The 18382-nt window shown below is 34.6% G+C and overlaps 1 protein-coding gene across 4 annotated transcripts; it reads left to right on the top strand.

Annotated features, from left to right (window-relative positions):
- The first annotated feature begins 721 nt into the window (after nucleotides 1–721).
- On the top strand, nucleotides 722–10638 carry LOC110453518. Of its 4 annotated transcripts, none has more exons than XM_021502491.1 (6): nucleotides 722–887; nucleotides 2959–3085; nucleotides 4005–4023; nucleotides 4583–4657; nucleotides 6753–6965; nucleotides 7304–10638. In XM_021502491.1, the coding sequence occupies exons 1-6, from the start codon at nucleotides 760–762 to the stop codon at nucleotides 7354–7356; spliced, it is 615 nt and encodes a 204-aa protein (XP_021358166.1). In that variant the 5' UTR covers nucleotides 722–759; the 3' UTR covers nucleotides 7357–10638. The 4 variants fall into 4 exon arrangements, with proteins under 4 accessions (XP_021358166.1, XP_021358165.1, XP_021358167.1 ...); XM_021502490.1 differs by having other exon boundaries at nucleotides 4005–4086; XM_021502492.1 differs by lacking the exon at nucleotides 722–887 and adding an exon at nucleotides 2294–2320 and having other exon boundaries at nucleotides 4005–4086.
- Nucleotides 10639–18382: the final 7744 nt, after the last annotated feature.

Genomic DNA, 18382 nt, shown 5'->3' with positions numbered 1-18382 from the left:
TATATTCCAATATTCCATTACGTCGTAAAATGTTGATCTATATATTCCATAACGTCGTAAACTGTTTATATATATATTCCATTACGTCGCAAACTTCTTATATATATATTCCATTACGTCGTAAACTGTTTATATATATATTCCATTACGTCGAAATGTAATAGAAAACGGTTGTGTCTTCCATTTAATGTCTATAAATAAACATGACTTAAAAACATAGTTAAAGGGTGGAAAAAATGAAAAACAACTTGTTTTTTTCGCTTTCAACACATGCACTGTGTATTAGTTTACTTTGAAATATCTTCACATCAAACATTTTTTATAACCAGAGCCAGTGTGTTAATACGTAATATATCATTTTTATCAACGGTTAAACATGAATACATAAATAGTAATATGATTTGGGAGATGGTTCATGTTGTAAATATGTTCCGTGGAGATATATATATATATACATATATCCATAAAATACATCTTTCTCAATGGCCTTTGATTTTATATTAACATCCCCAATAAAATTGCCGCAGTCATATTATTAATATGTATAAATTATCTATAATTGATATACACGTACAATCCTGCTCTCTCTGATTATATTCTTATATTAGAAATGACCAAATTTTTAGATTTCTATCAAAACGAAACAACTTGGAATTCCCTTTAACGATATTGCTAAACCGAGGGCTGATGTATACATCAGTACATGAATGTTTCCGTTTGTTTTGCTGTTGGTCGAGTTCACGTAGGGATTAACTCAATATGCCGCCGTGTAACTGCTGGGGAGCAATGCGTTGTGTATATTTTGAAGACAAGAATAATTTTATCAGGTGGATATTCACAGAGATTCTCGCCTGCAGTATTATCACGATTTTTACTGTTGCTCGGCTGTAAGTTACAATTTTGAAGAAGGGTTTAGGTTCCTGTTAAATTATAGTTGAATTAAATGTTCGTAGTTGTATTATTCACGTATTGTTGAGACGAATGCTGAGTAATTCTTATGCACGAACAACACGTACATTGTAACTCGGTCACTGTCATATTTGTTATTATACAAATATAATCTTTTATAGATATTACATATAATCCTTGACAAAACTTATATTCCGCATCAACTGATTTCACCTCTGTATAGAAAATCAGCACTAAATTGATATAATAGTATTTCCAAATATTTCCAAATATGGAAATTAACATGAACCTTAGAAATCTTTAAACAAAATGAAAGACTTTATATACAGAGGTGAAATCATTACCTGTGCATAAACTGCCTTTTATTCAAAATACGTTTCAAACTCGGTTGTTTCCTGGTTATTTACATGTGTACAATAATGTAGGTAAAATACTCTTTGAAGAACCCAACCAATCATTCCGTATGTATCCTGGGTCCCTAAAGTCTAAGTTTGAGAATCCTGGGTCCCTAAAGTCTAAGTTTGAGAATCCTGGGTCCCTAAAGTCTAAGTTTGAGAATCCTGGGTCCCTAAAGTCTAAGTTTGAGAATCCTGGGTCCCTAAAGTCTAAGTTTGAGAATCCTGGGTCCCTAAAGTCTAAGTTTGAGAATCCTGGGTCCCTAAAGTCTAAGTTTGAGAATCCTGGGTCCCTAAAGTCTAAGTTTGAGAATCCTGGGTCCCTAAAGTCTAAGTTTGAGAATCCTGGGTCCCTAAAGTCTAAGTTTGAGAATCCTGGGTCCCTAAAGTCTAAGTTTGAGAATCCTGGGTCCCTAAAGTCTAAGTTTGAGAATCCTGGGTCCCTAAAGTCTAAGTTTGAGAATCCTGGGTCCCTAAAGTCTAAGTTTGAGAATCCTGGGTCCCTAAAGTCTAAGTTTGAGAATCCTGGGTCCCTAAAGTCTAAGTTTGAGAATCCTGGGTCCCTAAAGTCTAAGTTTGAGAATCCTGGGTCCCTAAAGTCTAAGTTTGAGAATCCTGGGTCCCTAAAGTCTAAGTTTGAGAATCCTGGGTCCCTAAAGTCTAAGTTTGAGAATCCTGGGTCCCTAAAGTCTAAGTTTGAGAATCCTGGGTCCCTAAAGTCTAAGTTTGAGAATCCTGGGTCCCTAAAGTCTAAGTTTGAGAATCCTGGGTCCCTAAAGTCTAAGTTTGAGAATCCTGGGTCCCTAACGTCTAAGTTTGAGAATCCTGGGTCCCTAACGTCTAAGTTTGAGAATCCTGGGTCCCTAACGTCTAAGTTTGAGACAAAACAGATATAATTGCTTGTTATTTAATAACATATTTTTGTACTTTATTAGCAGCCTAAATGTTTTTTAAATAATAACCAGGAAACAACTGAGTTTTAAACTTGTTTTGAATAAAGGGCATTTTATGCACAGGTAATGATTTCACCTCTGTACATAAAGTCATTATGAATGTCTTTCATTTTGTTTAAAGATCTCTAAGGTTCATGTTATCTTTTCGTGTCAACATTGAGTCTCAATATTGATCTTGTGCCCTTTTTCTATTTTACATGTGTATAATAATATAACATTTTAACGGGTATCCTGATGTATATATAAATGTTGGCAGAGCGACCGACACGTTATGAGTGTCGTGAGTGGTCAGTATTTCAACCTACATGTAAAGCCATATTTGGAAATGCTATTATACTGTATTAATTAAGTGCTGATATGATGATATGACAATGTTTATGTAACACAGACACCCCTAACGAAATCGATTAAAACTATAGGACAATAATAAAGGTACAAAGGCCTGTTATGATTACAAAATGTTTGGGAAATTCCAATAAGCACGGATGTTGATATTTAGACGAATCGCGTACATTTATTGTTTATAAAGAACAATCATAGAGTGCATTGACGTAGACAGACAACAAACAGAGAGATCACTGGTATTTACTGTCAGGCAGGTCACAGACGTAGGTACACATAAGTCTACGGCGTAGTTCTGTATTAAGGTCTAATGTTTAATACACATCAACGATGAATACAAATGTTTTATATCTTTCCAGCTCGCAAGGTGCAGAACTTAGAAAAGCAGATATACTCTTCTTCGCTTTCGCCATTGGAGCGTGTATGGTCGCCATCCTCATCACCATTGCCTGTCGTCTAACTGTCCGGAGATGTACCATTAAGAGGGTAAGTACAGTAAAGAGTGGAGAAGGGAACCAGATGCTGATGAGGAATGGTAAGTATGGATTATGAAAACATTCCTGTAACACAACAAAACAACAACATATTTTGGTTGTGTAACACACGAATCGCTTCATAATCACTGCTTAGCACTGCTACCCACTATTAAGAATTGAAGGGAAACAACTCATATAAATAAATTGACAAATCAGGACCAGTAAATTCTCAACTCGTACATATGTCCGTATGTATCCTGGGTCCCTAAAGTCTAAGTTTGAGAATCCTGGGTCCCCAAAGTCTAAGTTTGAGACGATACAGATATTATTGCTTGTTATTTAAATAACATATCTTTGTACCTTATTATGTGCCTAAGTGTTTTTTAAATAATAACCAGGAAACAACTGAGATTGAAACTTATTTTGAATAAAAGGCTGTTTATGGACGGGTACTAGCCTCGTCTGTCAATACACCCATACTATTGTGGATGATTTAATTTTATCGAAAGGATTATTTTATTGTTACTGTTTCATGTGAGAATTGTCACTGTTAGTGTATTGACGAAACAAAACAATACTTTAACGAACTAAGTCACTTCAGCAACTACATCCGAAGCTACGCTCAGTGTTATTGGAAACGGATTGCCAACGACGGCATAACCATATCACATGACATCAAGCTTGTCGTACGTGCGATGAACGCAACCTTTACTTCATTAGATCGGAAAACGGAAGTGAAAAATGAAGTATATAGAATAATTCCCTCATATTTTACTTGTTGAAAATACCTTTTCCTAAGTGTATAAACTCTCGCATGTTTTTCTTGAGTTCATAACGAAGTTCAAACATAAGGTAAATATTTTAATGTAAAAATAAACTGTTTTAAATTTGTTGGATAATAGATGTTTAAGTTCTACATTTTCTTTCAGAACCACGGAAGCTTGCAAGGTACCTGGTGTTGCTGTGATAACAATGTAAACAGTCGAGTTAAATTTGTCAGCCAGAAAATGGGTTAGTTGAAATCACCTTTCAATTCTGTTTCGGGACCGGTTTATTTACTGTCATCATACTTATTTTAGCGCACTCAATTTTTTTGACCATTATTAAACTTAACAGATTAGATCACTGATGAAGTGGCGCACCAGACAAAATATGCAAAAAGGAACAATATGAATGAACGTCAAATGACGCAATGATTTATAACGGGTTTTTTCAAATCTTGATATATACGACATGTAAAACGGTAAGCCCTGTATATAGTTGTTACACGCTGATATACCGCACAACGTATTCAAATAAATATGATCTGTTGGAGAATAAAATATGTAGTGATGCAGTTATATTTAGAGGAGTGTATAAGAGTACACACGATTTGAATGCAATTCATGTCTATTTATCCATCAACAATAATATCTTAGTATTTCTGTGACTGGTTTTCTCTCCTTATCACTTATTTTAACCCTTCAATTGTTACAATAAGTTATATTGTCGTTTTCTGTTTAATCAGGTTCTGATTGCGCAATTTGTTTAGAGGAGCAAAACGTGATGGTTAAGCCAGTCGTTGAAATAACATGCAGACACAGTAAGTTATCCTGAATTATAAATGTCAAATTTATTAATTGTATCAATGGCCTTGATAGTGGTTCTCTAACTGACGAATGTACGACGTTGGCTACCTTAGCCTTAGTTTTACTCCGTACTAGTCAGCACAAATCAACTTTAAATGACCTCATACATCTAGTGAAAGATATATGTATTTGATCACCTCGTCAATTAATTCATTATGCAATTCCAAAACTTTTCATAAGTCAATTGAAGAGTATAAACCTAATCATATGACAAGGTATTTGAACATGGAGGAATTAAAGGTATTTATTCTACAGAAATAATTGAAAATCCGTGCGCTTTCAAATACCTGTAAATCACCATTCTTAACTAACTCACAAAGTAAACAAAGTTTTTTTGTTATATGATGAAATAAAAATGGTCATAGTTTATTGCTTTTACAATGATTCTTTTCGGAATTCTGATCAAATTTTACTTGCTGTAGAGATAATGGAATGATTATAATGAAATTCTAGCGTACCACAGGCTTGTATCAGTAAATGCCTATAATACACTTACAGCGAACCACCAGGCTTATATCAGTAAATGTCAATAATAGCCTTACAGCGTACCACCAGGCTTGTATCAGTAAATGTCTATAATACACTTACATTGTACCACCAGGCTTGTATCAGTAAATGCCTATAATACACTTACAGCGAACCACCAGGCTTATATCAGTAAATGTCAATAATACACTTACAGTGTACCACCGGGCTTGTATTAGTAAATGTCAATAATACATCAGTAAGTATATATAATACACTTACAGCGTACCACCAGGCTTGTATCAGTAAATGTCAATAATCACTTACAGTGTACCACCAGGCTTGTATCAGTAAATGTCTATAACACACTTACAGCGTACGTCCAGGCTTGTATCAGTAAATGTCAATAATCACTTACAGTGTACCACCAGGCTTGTATCAGTAAATGTCAATAATACACTTTCAGCGTACCACCACGCTTGTATCAGTAAATGTCTATAATACACTTACAGCGTACCACCGGGCTTGTACCTGTATCAGTAAATGTCTATAATACACTCACAGCGTACCACCGGGCTTGTACATGTAACAGTAAATGTCTATAATACACTTACAGCGTACCCCCGGGCTTGTATCAGTAAATGTCTATAACACACTTACAGCGTACGTCCAGGCTTGTATCAGTAAATGTCAATAATACATTTTCAGCGTACCACCACGCTTGTATCAGTAAATGTCTATAATACACTTACAGCGTCCCACCAGGCTTGTATCAGTAAATGTCAATAATACATTTTCAGCGTACCACCACGCTTGTATCAGTAAATGTCTATAATACACTTACAGCCTACCACCAGGCTTGTGTCAGTAAATGTCTATAATACACTTACAGCTTACCACCAGGCTTGTATCAGTAAATGTCTATAATACACTTACAGCTTACCACCAGGCTTGTATCAGTAAATGTATATAACACACTTACAGCGTACGTCCAGGCTTGTATCAGTAAATGTCAATAATCACTTACAGTGTACCTCCAGGCTTGTATCAGTAAATGTCAATAATCACTTACAGTGTACCTCCAGGCTTGTATCAGTAAATGTCAATAATACATTTTCAGCGTACCACCACGCTTGTATCAGTAAATGTCTATAATACACTCACAGCGTACCACCGGGCTTGTACATGTAACAGTAAATGTCTATAATACACTTACAGCTTACCACCAGGCTTGTATCAGTAAATGTCAATAATACACTTACAGCGTACCACCGGGCTTGTATTAGTTAATGTCAATCATACACTTACAGCGTACCACCAGGCTTGTGTCAGTAAATGTCAATCATACACTTACAGCGTACCACCGGGCTTGTATCAGTAAATGTCTATAACACACTTACAGTGTACCACCAGGCTTGTATCAGTAAATGTTTATGCTATCTTACAGCGTACCACCGGGCTTGTATCAGTAAATGTCTATAACACACTTACAGTGTACCACCAGGCTTATATCAGTAAATGTTTATGCTATCTTACAGCGTACCACCGGGCTTGTATCAGAAAATGTCTATAATACACTTACAGCGTACCACCAGTCTTGCATCAGTAAATACTTCGAGATTGACAAGACAGCCAACTGTCCTCAATGTCGACGACCTCTGGGACAATTCTCAACTACAGAGAGATTCGTCGCCTTTATCCAGTCACTTCTTAAGAAGAAGACAAAAGAGAGAACACTCAATGCTGAGGCAACAACATGTCAATCATCAGAAAAGAAGAATTCGCTAGAGACACCATGTAAGTGTCTATAAGAAGGTGATTGAGGTTCAGGTCAGATGTATCAGTATTAAACAGAATCTGAATTTGAAATGTTACAGCTGTGGCTTAATTTCTTTTCTTTCATATTTTCACAAAGATTTAATTGATAACGTGATTGGTCAATAGAGCAAACTCGTAGCAGTTAACTCAGGATTACACTGAATGTTAAACGGTTACCTCACTTAGGGTGTAAAAGGGTTTTCAGGCTAAATTCAGAAGTCTCGTTATACTTTGAAAATCCAGAAAAGTCCCTTATATGACTGACTTGTATATGAATTAGAGAAATGGTGCTTTAATATTGATGTATTCATTTTCAGATTTTCCAGAGTGTAGCGGCTACACTCGTCCTCCTCCAGAAGCAGTTGTTTGATGACGTTAACTAGACATACCCGATGCTTAAGAACGTTTTACAGCGTTGATGCTTTGGTGCAGATTTTAAACTGGGATGTTTTGTTGCCATGGCGAGGGTTGATTATACCAGAAAATACTTTGCTTTTAATAGGAACACAAAAGATCTTGTGTATTCTAGCGACTACACATTCGTAAAATAATTTACTGTTGATAACGTTCCTCTTTTCTAATCGTTTCATTTACACAATGCATTTCAGATTCATGCTTTTCTTTAATGATTTTTTTATATGTTAATACAAAACTCAAGTGGATGTGGGTTGAACCTTTTTACGTTTTTCTTCTTAACTAATTTAGAAGTTTCTTTTAATGTCTGAAATGAAACAATATGTACAAAATTATCTGGACAGATGAACCATGGTTATTTATCCTTTATATACAACACAATGGGTTGTGCAATACATGTGTGTATGGTTGATCGGTCAATGTTGGTGAAGTGGAGATTTGCGCATACTTTTAACTCGGATTATATTTTTATTTTGACTTTGCAAAGACATTTGATCACAAAGGCAGAGCACTCGAAAAGTGTATTCAGACAGGGCAAATTTAACAGGAGATAATACATCAGTTACGTCGATTGATTTTCTCAAATTAAGTGTACTGGCTATAAATATATTGAAAAACATTTGTGAAAATAAATGTTCTCGAAAATTAACATATCTGCAGTATTTGATCATCAAGGAAACTGTGTCGTACAAATGTGTTTATCTGTGTTTAAATTTGATATACGGACAAAATTCTATATATTCCGTGATAAAGAGTTGTTCGTGTTTGGTGGTATAACGTTGATATACATATCGATTTGGTCCACAAACAAAGTTGACGTTTTGTCAATTACTCTTGACCTTAATCTGAACATTCATTGTGGGTAGGCTGGAAACAAAGCTAGCAAATAGGCTAAATATATGTCGTTCTCTTAAACCGGGTATGCATCGGTCATTTTCAAGTGATGTGTTGGATTCTGATATCATAAGACAAGTGTTTTGGTTCGAATCCGTCAATTCGACTAAAAAAAAATTCTGTTTCAATAAACGGAGACAGTAAGATTGTTTTGAAATGTAAAGGGCTATTTTTATCTCATTTTAAAACTGGTGACATCTTTGTTTTTAAATCAGCATGTATTGCTGTTAGGTTTAGTTAGGTGATAGTAAATTAAATTGAACACAATTCGTTGGTTTGTTTAAATAAACAATGTCTTGAGTTTTTCTAGAGTTAAATGTGTTCATGATTTAAAAGTGTACGGGTTTTTTTAATTTGGAAATAAGTTCATGCTTTAAAGTTCAAAATATTTTTGTGTTCTGTGTAGGTGACAGAAAAAATACTAATATCTCATGTTTTTAATTGTATTGATAATTTGTTCCTTATCGAGGTAGGAACATTTAGGTTCCCTTCAGTTCTTTCGTTGGAGAATTCTGTTTCCAACATATGTATAACCTTAACATCAATTACAGAAGTAAACTCTCAATACTCGAATAATCATTTTATTTAAAAAAAAAATAAAAAAAAATCATAATTTATATATATTTGAAAAAGTTATTGAATATGATAAGAATGAGAATGAATCCGTTTCAATTCTATGTTAGCGCAGATACGTATATCCTATGGCTTTATATGTCTCTGGTTAGCTTTAATTTTCTGAATAAAAATATTTTCTCCTGCTAAGATCTTATTTTAATGTTACGCATGCCGGAGCAAGCAAGCAAACATAAAATATGTTGAAATGGAGTATTTATTATTGCATTAAATGAAAGAGAACTGTCTCTTTAAATAAATGTCTATTTAGTCTTATTCTCAAGTTTTCCTGTCTATTAAGATGAATATGTAAGTGTAACATCTCCACATAAAGTTTATATCCAATGTCCTGCTCCTGAATATTGTTATACATATCTATATAACGGCGTGTCGGATTGGATTGTACAGCTCACATGACGTGGATATAAAAAAATGTTTCCCCGATCATGTTCCCCTTATTCGGATACTCTCTAGAGCAAATGTGCAAGAGCCACCAAAACCGAAACCGACTGACTGTGGCAGACGGCAACAATGGCACGTCAAACAGGCAAACCCTGAAACATTCCAGGCCATCTGCATAGGAAAGAAATCAAAAGAGCAAATTTCATCTTTCACTATTGGAGATCACCAAGTTACATGTACAGATAGCGTGACTTTGCTTGGGGTTGAATTTGACAGTGATCTAAAATTTGAAAATCATATAGCAAACTTATGCAGGAAGGCTTCCAAACAACTATGTATACTCAAGAGAATTGGAAATCATCTGACAAAAAAGGCAAAGTCACCATTTTTAAATCTTTTATTTTATCTAATTTCAATTTTTGTCCTCTTTCATGGCATTTTTGCAGTATTAGAAATACCAGAAAAATCGAAAAGATACAAGAAAGAGCTTTACGTTTTATTGATAATGATTATAGCTCTTCTATTAAAGATCTTTTAGCTAGAAATAAATTAGAATTTTTACATATATGTATGCTGAAAACCATGGCCAAGGAAGTATACAAGATTTTAAATAATATTGCTCCAGAATTATTAAAGAGTCTTATCAACAAAAACCAAGTTTTATATAATTTCAGGAAAGTTGATCCTGTGACTATACCAAGAGTAAATTCTACCACATATGGTAAGAAATCTTTTCGTTTTGAAGCCGCCCAGATGTGGAATAGCCTACCAAATGAGATTAGACAAGCAGAAAACTACAAGGTTTTCTGTAGGCTGTTGCACACCTGGGAAGGTGACCTCTGCCAGTGTTCTATATGTTCGTGACTTTCATATATGTTCGTGACTTTCATATATGTTCGTGACTTTCATCTTATTGATCCCCCATTTCTTTTTGAGACTTTTGCTTTTATTTTGCTTTTTACATTATCTGAGTATTTTATTCCATCATTTTTCAATATAAAGTACCGTAGTAACCATCTGTGATATATTTGAAATATGTGCTTGCTAAATCTGATATGTTTTTATTTGTTTTATGCTTATGATTTATGCTTATGTTATAATTAGTACTGTTCCTGCTTTTAACCTGCATGTGCTATCATCAAACTGTTTTCTGAATATTTTAGTAGTTCAGTGTATATAGTTTTGCTGCAAAATCCTACCTTTTCTACTAGCATGCCTTTTACCTTGTTATTTCTCTGTTTTTATACTTATTTGTCGTAAAAATAGCTCCCCAGAGCTAATGTTCAATGTTATGCCATATACGACACTAAATAAAGCTTCTTGTATCTTGTATCTTGTATTTTGTATCTTGTATCTTGTATCTTGGATCTTGTATCTTGTATTTTGTATCTTGTATATATCTTTTGTTAGTTTCATCAAATAAAACACTTCCTCCATACAGAATAAATGGAAACCATTGATGATTGTAACCTCACTCGGTAAATGGACTGATCGAATTCTTGTTGTTATAGTGATACCACTGTTTGTTTGTAAAAGGTCAAGGGTCAATCGTTTATATACAGTAAAACATCGATATGATGCCCCTCGTTTATATCAAGTAAAACATCGATATCACGCCCCTTGTTTATATTAAGTAAAACCTCGATATGATGCCCCTTGTTTATATCAAGTAAAACCTCGATATGATGCCCCTCGTTTATATAAAGTAAAACATCGATATGGTGCCCCTCGTTTATAAACATTAAAACATCGATATGATGCCCCTCGTTTATATAAAGTCAAACATTGATATGGTGCCTCTCGTTTATATACAGTAAAACTTCGATATGGTGCCCCTTGTTTAAATTAAGTAAAACCTCGATATGATGCCCCTTGTTTATATACAGTAAAAACCTCGATATGATGCCCCTCGTTTATGTTAAGAAAAACCTCGATATGATGCCCCTCGTTTATATAAAGTCAAACATCGATATGGTGCCCCTCGTTTATATTAAGTAAAACCTCGATATGATGCCCCTCGTTTATATAAAGTAAAACATCGATATGATGCCCTTCGTTTATACACAGTAAAACCTCGATATGATGCCCCTTGTTTATATACAGTAAAACTTCGATATGATGCCCCTTATTTATATACAGTAAAAACCTCGATATGATGCACCTCGTTTATATACAGTAAAACCTCAATATCATGCCCCTCGTTAATATATAGTAGAACATCGATATGATGCCCCTTGTTTATATAAAGTAAAACATCGATATGATGCCCCTCGTTTATATACATTAAAACATCGATATCATGCCCCTTGTTTATATACAGTAAAAACATCGATATGATGCCCCTCGTTTATATACAGCAACACCTCGATATGATGCCTTTCGTATATATACAGTAAAACTTCGATATGATGCCCCTTGTTTATATACAGTAAAAACCTCGATATGATGCCCCTCGTTTATATACAGCAAAACCTCGATATGATGCCTTTCGTTTATATACAGTAAAACCTCGATATGATGCCCCTTGTTTATATACAGTAAAAACCTCGATATGATGCACCTCGTTTATATACAGCAACACCTGGATATGATGCCTTTCGTATATATACAGTAAAACTTCGATATGATGCCCCTTGTTTATATACAGTAAAAACCTCGATATGATGCCCCTCGTTTATATACAGCAACACCTCGATATGATGCCTTTCGTATATATACATTAAAACCTCGATATGATGCCCCTTGTTTATATACAGTAAAAACCTCGATATGATGCACCTCGTTTATATACAGCAACACCTGGATATGATGCCTTTCGTATATATACAGTAAAACTTCGATATGATGCCCCTTGTTTATATACAGTAAAAACCTCGATATGATGCCCCTCGTTTATATACAGCAACACCTCGATATGATGCCTTTCGTTTATATACAGTAAAACTTCGATATGATGCACCTCGTTTATATAAAGTAAAACCTCGATATGATGCCCCTCGTTTATATATAGTAAAATATCGATATGATGCCCCTCGTTTATTTACATTAAATCATCGATATGATGCCCCTCGTTTATATAAAGTAAAACATCGATATGATGCCCTTCGTTTATACACAGTAAAACCTCGATATGATGCCCCTCGTTTATTTACATTAAAACATCGATATGATGCCCCTCGTTTATATAAAGTAAAACATCGATATGATGCCCTTCGTTTATACACAGTAAAACCTCGATATGATGCCCCTTGTTTATATACATTAAAACATCGATATGATGCCCCTCGTTTATATAAAGTAAAACATCGATATGATGCCCTTCGTTTATATACATTAAAACCTCGATATGATGCCCCTTGTTTATATACATTAAAACATCGATATGATGCCCCTCGTTTATATAAAGTAAAACATCGATATGATGCCCTTCGTTTATACACAGTAAAACCTCGATATGATGCCCCTTGTTTATATACATTAAAACATCGATATGATGCCCCTCGTTTATATAAAGTAAAACATCGATATGATGCCCTTCGTTTATACACAGTAAAACCTCGATATGATGCCCCTTGTGTACAGTAAAACTTCGATATGATGCCCCTTGTTAATATACAGTAAAAACCTCGATATGATGCACCTCGTTTATATACAGTATAACCTCAATATCATGCCCCTCGTTTATATATAGTAGAACATCGATATGATGCCCCTTGTTTATATAAAGTAAAACATCGATATGATGCCCCTCGTTTATATACATTAAAACCTCGATATGATGCCCCTTGTTTATATACAGTAAAAACATCGATATGATGCCCCTCGTTTATATACTGCAACTCCTCGATATGATGCCTTTCGTATATATACAGTAAAACTTCGATATGATGCCCCTTGTTTATATACAGTAAAAACCTCGATATGATGCCCCTCGTTTATATACAGCAACACCTCGATATGATGCCTTTCGTTTATATACAGTAAAACTTCGATATGATGCACCTCGTTTATATACAGTAAAACCTCAATATCATGCCCCTTGTTTATATATAGTAGAACATCGATATGATGCCCCTTGTTTATATACAGTAAAAACCTCGATATGATGCCCCTTGTTTATATACAGTAAAAACCTCGATATGATGCCCCTCGTTTATACACAGTAAAACTTCAATATGATGCCCCTCGTTTATATAAAGTAAAACCTCGATATTATGCCCCTCGTTTACCGCAAACTCATTTCAATGTCCCTTTTCTTGTTTTCTTAAGAATACATATTTACATTTCACTCGATATATCGCCGATTCCTATTCATTACTCCAAAATATATCCGGACAAATGGTGGCAGTATGACGAGTAGAAAGTAACAAACACGGTCAATTAGTGTGGTCAAATCAATCAGTGTGGTCAATCAGTGTGTCAATCAGTGTGGTCAAGTCAATCAGTGAGGTCAAGTCAATCAGTGTGGTCAATCAGTGTGGTCAATCAGTGTGTCAATCAGTGTTTCTATCAGTGTGTCAATCAGTGTGTCAATCAGTGTGGTCAATCAGTGTGTCAATCAGTGTGACAATCAGTGTGGTCAATCAGTGTGGTCAATCAGTGTGTCAATCAGTGTGTCAATCAGTGTGACAATCAGTGTATCAATCAGTGTGACAATCAGTGTGTCAATCAGTGTGCCAATCAGTGTGACAATCAGTGTGTCAATCAGTGGGACAATCAGTGTGTCAATCAGTGTGTCAATCAGTGTGACAATCAGTGTGGTCAATCAGTGTGTCAATCAGTGTGACAATCAGTGTGGTCAATCAGTGTGACAATCAGTGTGTCAATCAGTGTGGTCAATCAGTGTGTGAAAAAGCATTGAGTACTAATAAAGGACCTACGATCCATATAAACGGTAGGAATTCACAGCAAATTAGATATTATAATACAAAGTATTGACCAAGTCGTCGCTTATTGATTTGTTCATTAACCTTCATTTACGTGAGTGTTTAAAATGTATGAGGCAATATCCGTTCATAGTCCAGAACTCATATTTATACTAAAATAATAATATATGGTTGACGCACCTTATTAAATATACACTAAACATCTTATACATTATATGTTTTGTAACCTGTTCAGAGCACCTTTGTATCCCCAATTACAAAATAACATTCTATGTTTAGCCACATGCAATACTGTACATTTAGTGTTACATTCTCATACTGGAATACAAATGACAAGATTTTATATTTAGATTACCAGTCATACAACAGATAAAAAACCGAAAATAGAGATCGTCTAATACCTTCTTGGATCTTCTGGTATGTACCCCCAGTAATTCTGCTGTCAGTCGTTCAAGCTTGTGCAGTGTTTACATTGCATTCAGTATGTCTAGCTCAACCTTAACAGACATCTCAAATGTTTGTATTGTGGACGCAAGTTGGCCTTGTGGATGTGGCTATTTATGGAGATTATGATTTTAATCACGTTCTGCTTGCAGTTATCAGTTAATTTACATGTGTATAATGCAATAATGGGGTTTTCTTCATTTAAAAAAAAAAAAGACTTTCTTTTGCAATATAATGTTTCTCGATCAGGGTGATTATGCAAATATTTCCTTTCTGTTTTTGTAAACAGCTGTGGATTATTGAGGGTTGATATGTATTTTAAGGTATTATGTCTAATTCCTTCTTAATGCTGACTAGGGGTATATAAAAAATATGTCTGGCAGACCATGAGATTCCAGATAGAGCATTTTATTTTTAAGGATTAAATGCTTTTTGAGTAAGCAGAACGACATGCAGTGAACTTCATTGTCAAAAACAAAAAAGATTTTCAACAATGCCGATACAAGGATTTTGATAATCAAAAGAGAGTTAGATTAAAAGGTTTATCATACTGATACGTACGGAACAGTTACAGGTGCTAGTCGTACAATCGGACACCTGACGGACATTGAAAAGTACATTCATATAATGAAATTAAGTAAGTACTTAAAGTCAGACAAAAAATGAAATTAGTCCTGATACCCAGGTAAGACAATTGAATGAAGAGGGGGAAGGGGGGAGGGAGTAGTCTTAGTATCGGACAGCCGGCTAACATTGCAACTTGTACCTATACAGAGCGTAATATGTCAGACATGCTAATATTTACTATTTGACAGTGAATTAATACGTCACGTATATTGATCGTTATAATCAGACGGCTGTTAGGAGGTCATGGATATTGAATATTACTGGTCACTGGTATTGTTATGTAAAATAGAGCGTGGCCTTAACAGGTAACAGATATTTATATTATCATTATTTATAAACCACGTTTATAGTAACCAGTGTTGGTACTGATGTCAGACAGTCAAATTAAACATTCGGTGATGTTACCTTTATAATCAAACAGTGAAAAAACATTTGGTCTTATCTAGTTTAGTACATTACGTGAAGTGGTCCATTTTTACGATGTTTAAACACTTAATGCAGCAACATTATGGAATACAAGATTGTGCTATACTGGAAAAACAACAATAGTATGTAGTCGCTGATGCTGATACATGTAATATAACAAGACAACTTATGGACATTGGTATATATTTCAGACAATGATGTTCCGATTAAATCGGATTTTGATTCATGGTTTAACGATACTTATTGTTTCAATCTTTTCATGCTCTGTCTGATTTATCTGTTATATTACCACCGCTGTTGTTATTGGATCATGCGTCTTTGCTATCATCATCCCCATTTCCTGTTTTCGGGCGTGGCGGACACGGAAAAGTGAGGCACGTAAATCGATAAAGACGAAATGCGACCAGGAATCTATTGTTGCTTTTATTACAATATAAACAGACGACACAAAGTCGTCTATCAGAAGAGAGGTATGTGTACGATAATCACTATTCATAACAATTAGGAATTGATAGCGAGGAACTGGAGTGATGGTGAGCGAGGAGAGGATAAAAAATAATATAAGCAGGCCTGATAAAAAATCAAAAACAAATACTTATGAAAGAGAGTGAGAGGTATAACGCCATGAAAGAGAGTGTTGTGAATGGAAACCCTCCTACGAGAGGACACGATTTGTCATCTTAATATTTAACAATATCAAAATTGTATGGCTTTTTAAAAACTAAAAAAAATAAAAGATAATACTACATAAGTTAAAAATAAAAAATAAAATAAAAAAAATAGGGATTGGAACCACGTCATATTAATTGTTAACGTTTATTTAACTAAAAGATTATGTAGATTCGTCTGGTTATTGTAAATTACGTTGTAATATGTTGTGAGTTACATAAATTACCTTGTAATGTTGTGAGTTACATAAATTACCTTGTAATGCATTGTATGTTGTGAGTTACATAAATTACCTTGTAATGTTGTAAGTTACATACATTACCTTGTAATATTATTGTGAGTTACATAAATTACCTCGTAATGTTGTGAGTTAGATAAATTACCTTGTAATGTTGTGAGTTACATAATTACCTTGTAATATGTTGTGAGTTAGATAAATTACCTTGTAATGTTGTGAGTTACATTTTGTACATAAATTACCTTGTAATATGTTGTGAGTTACATAAATTACCTTGTAATGTTGTGAGTTACATGAATTACCTTGTAATGTTGCGAGTTACATAAATTACCTTGTAATACATTGTATGTTGCGAGTTACATAAATTACCTTGTAATACATTGTATGTTGTGTATTAGTAACAACCATCGAGTGGTTCTTCCTGAGTGGCTGTTGTTTGATGACTATAACCTTCCTGAGTGGCTGTTGTTTGATGACGTTAACCTTCCTGAGGGGCTGTTGTTTGATGACGTTAACCTTCCTGAGTGGCTGTTGTTTGATGACGGTAACCTTCCTGAGTGGCTGTTGTTTGATGACGTGAACCTTCCTGAGTGGCTGTTGTTTGATGACGGTAACCTTCCTGAGTGGCTGTTGTTTGATGACGTGAACCTTCCTGAGTGGCTGTTGTTTGATGACGGTAACCTTCCTGAGTGGCTGTTGTTTGATGACGTGAACCTTCCTGAGTGGCTGTTGTTTGATGACGGTAACCTTCCTGAGTGGCTGTTGTTTGATGACGTTAACCTTCCTGAGTGGCTGTTGTTTGATGACGTTAACCTGACATGGTGTTTAATAACATCGTATCGGTTCAGACTTTAAACCAGAATGTTTTGCTGCCTTTCTTTGCCAAAGTGGCAATAACTGAACATTTCCTTCTAAAAAGGAAAACTGAGGGTCTTCCGCATATAAGGGTACTGCCCATACTTTACACACACAAATACGTGCTTGGATCTCCTGTGACCAAGAATAGTACGGGAGAACTGAAACGTTTAATGGAGTATTCTACCCTTCTTAACATGTGTTAGCGAATCAAAGGAACGGCAACTCCCAGTAATTATTGTGTTTGATGATCAACTAGCAATATGTCATATAATTTTCAGAAGCTATACGTGTTTCCATGGCAATATATTTAGTGGAATTAGGAAGAGGATCCCCATCTATGTAATGATTTTATATCTAAATGTTTATATAGCGGTACATATCTCATTATGAAATTCATCTTTTACTAAACGACGTTTCCATATATTATGTTAAGCATCTTGTACGGTAAGGACTTTGCAATGCCTCCAAATTGGTTCAATTGTAAACCTATTTCATAATTATCTAAATGATATATATAATATAACATAGATATGTTTAAAATTTTGATATATTCTATGCATTGTTAAGTGTAGTTCAAAAACAATTTAAAAAAAATATCCATGGATTTATTTTCAGTAAAACAAATGCGTTTTCACTTTTATATATGGTAAGTGCAATTAAAAACTATGAAGAGAGAAATGTTTTTACTTTTCCGAAAATATCTGTTGGTTTCATGTCATCAAAAAAGTTAAAATATTAATATCCAATGCATTTTAAATGCTGTATATATTTTATCAATGCTCAAATAAAGTGTCATATTTTCGTATTATTATTGTTTTCTTGTAAATGAAAATAATATTTCAAGAATGATTAACAATGGACAATGGATTTCGGGATATATTTACGTTAGCTTTCGACCAAAAGTGCAAGTTTTCAGTGCTGGTGTA

The sequence above is a fragment of the Mizuhopecten yessoensis genome, unplaced genomic scaffold (assembly GCF_002113885.1).
Source record: "Mizuhopecten yessoensis strain PY_sf001 unplaced genomic scaffold, ASM211388v2 scaffold7441, whole genome shotgun sequence".
Lineage (NCBI taxonomy): Eukaryota > Metazoa > Mollusca > Bivalvia > Pectinida > Pectinidae > Mizuhopecten > Mizuhopecten yessoensis.
This window is presented reverse-complemented; position numbering and strand designations above follow the sequence as displayed.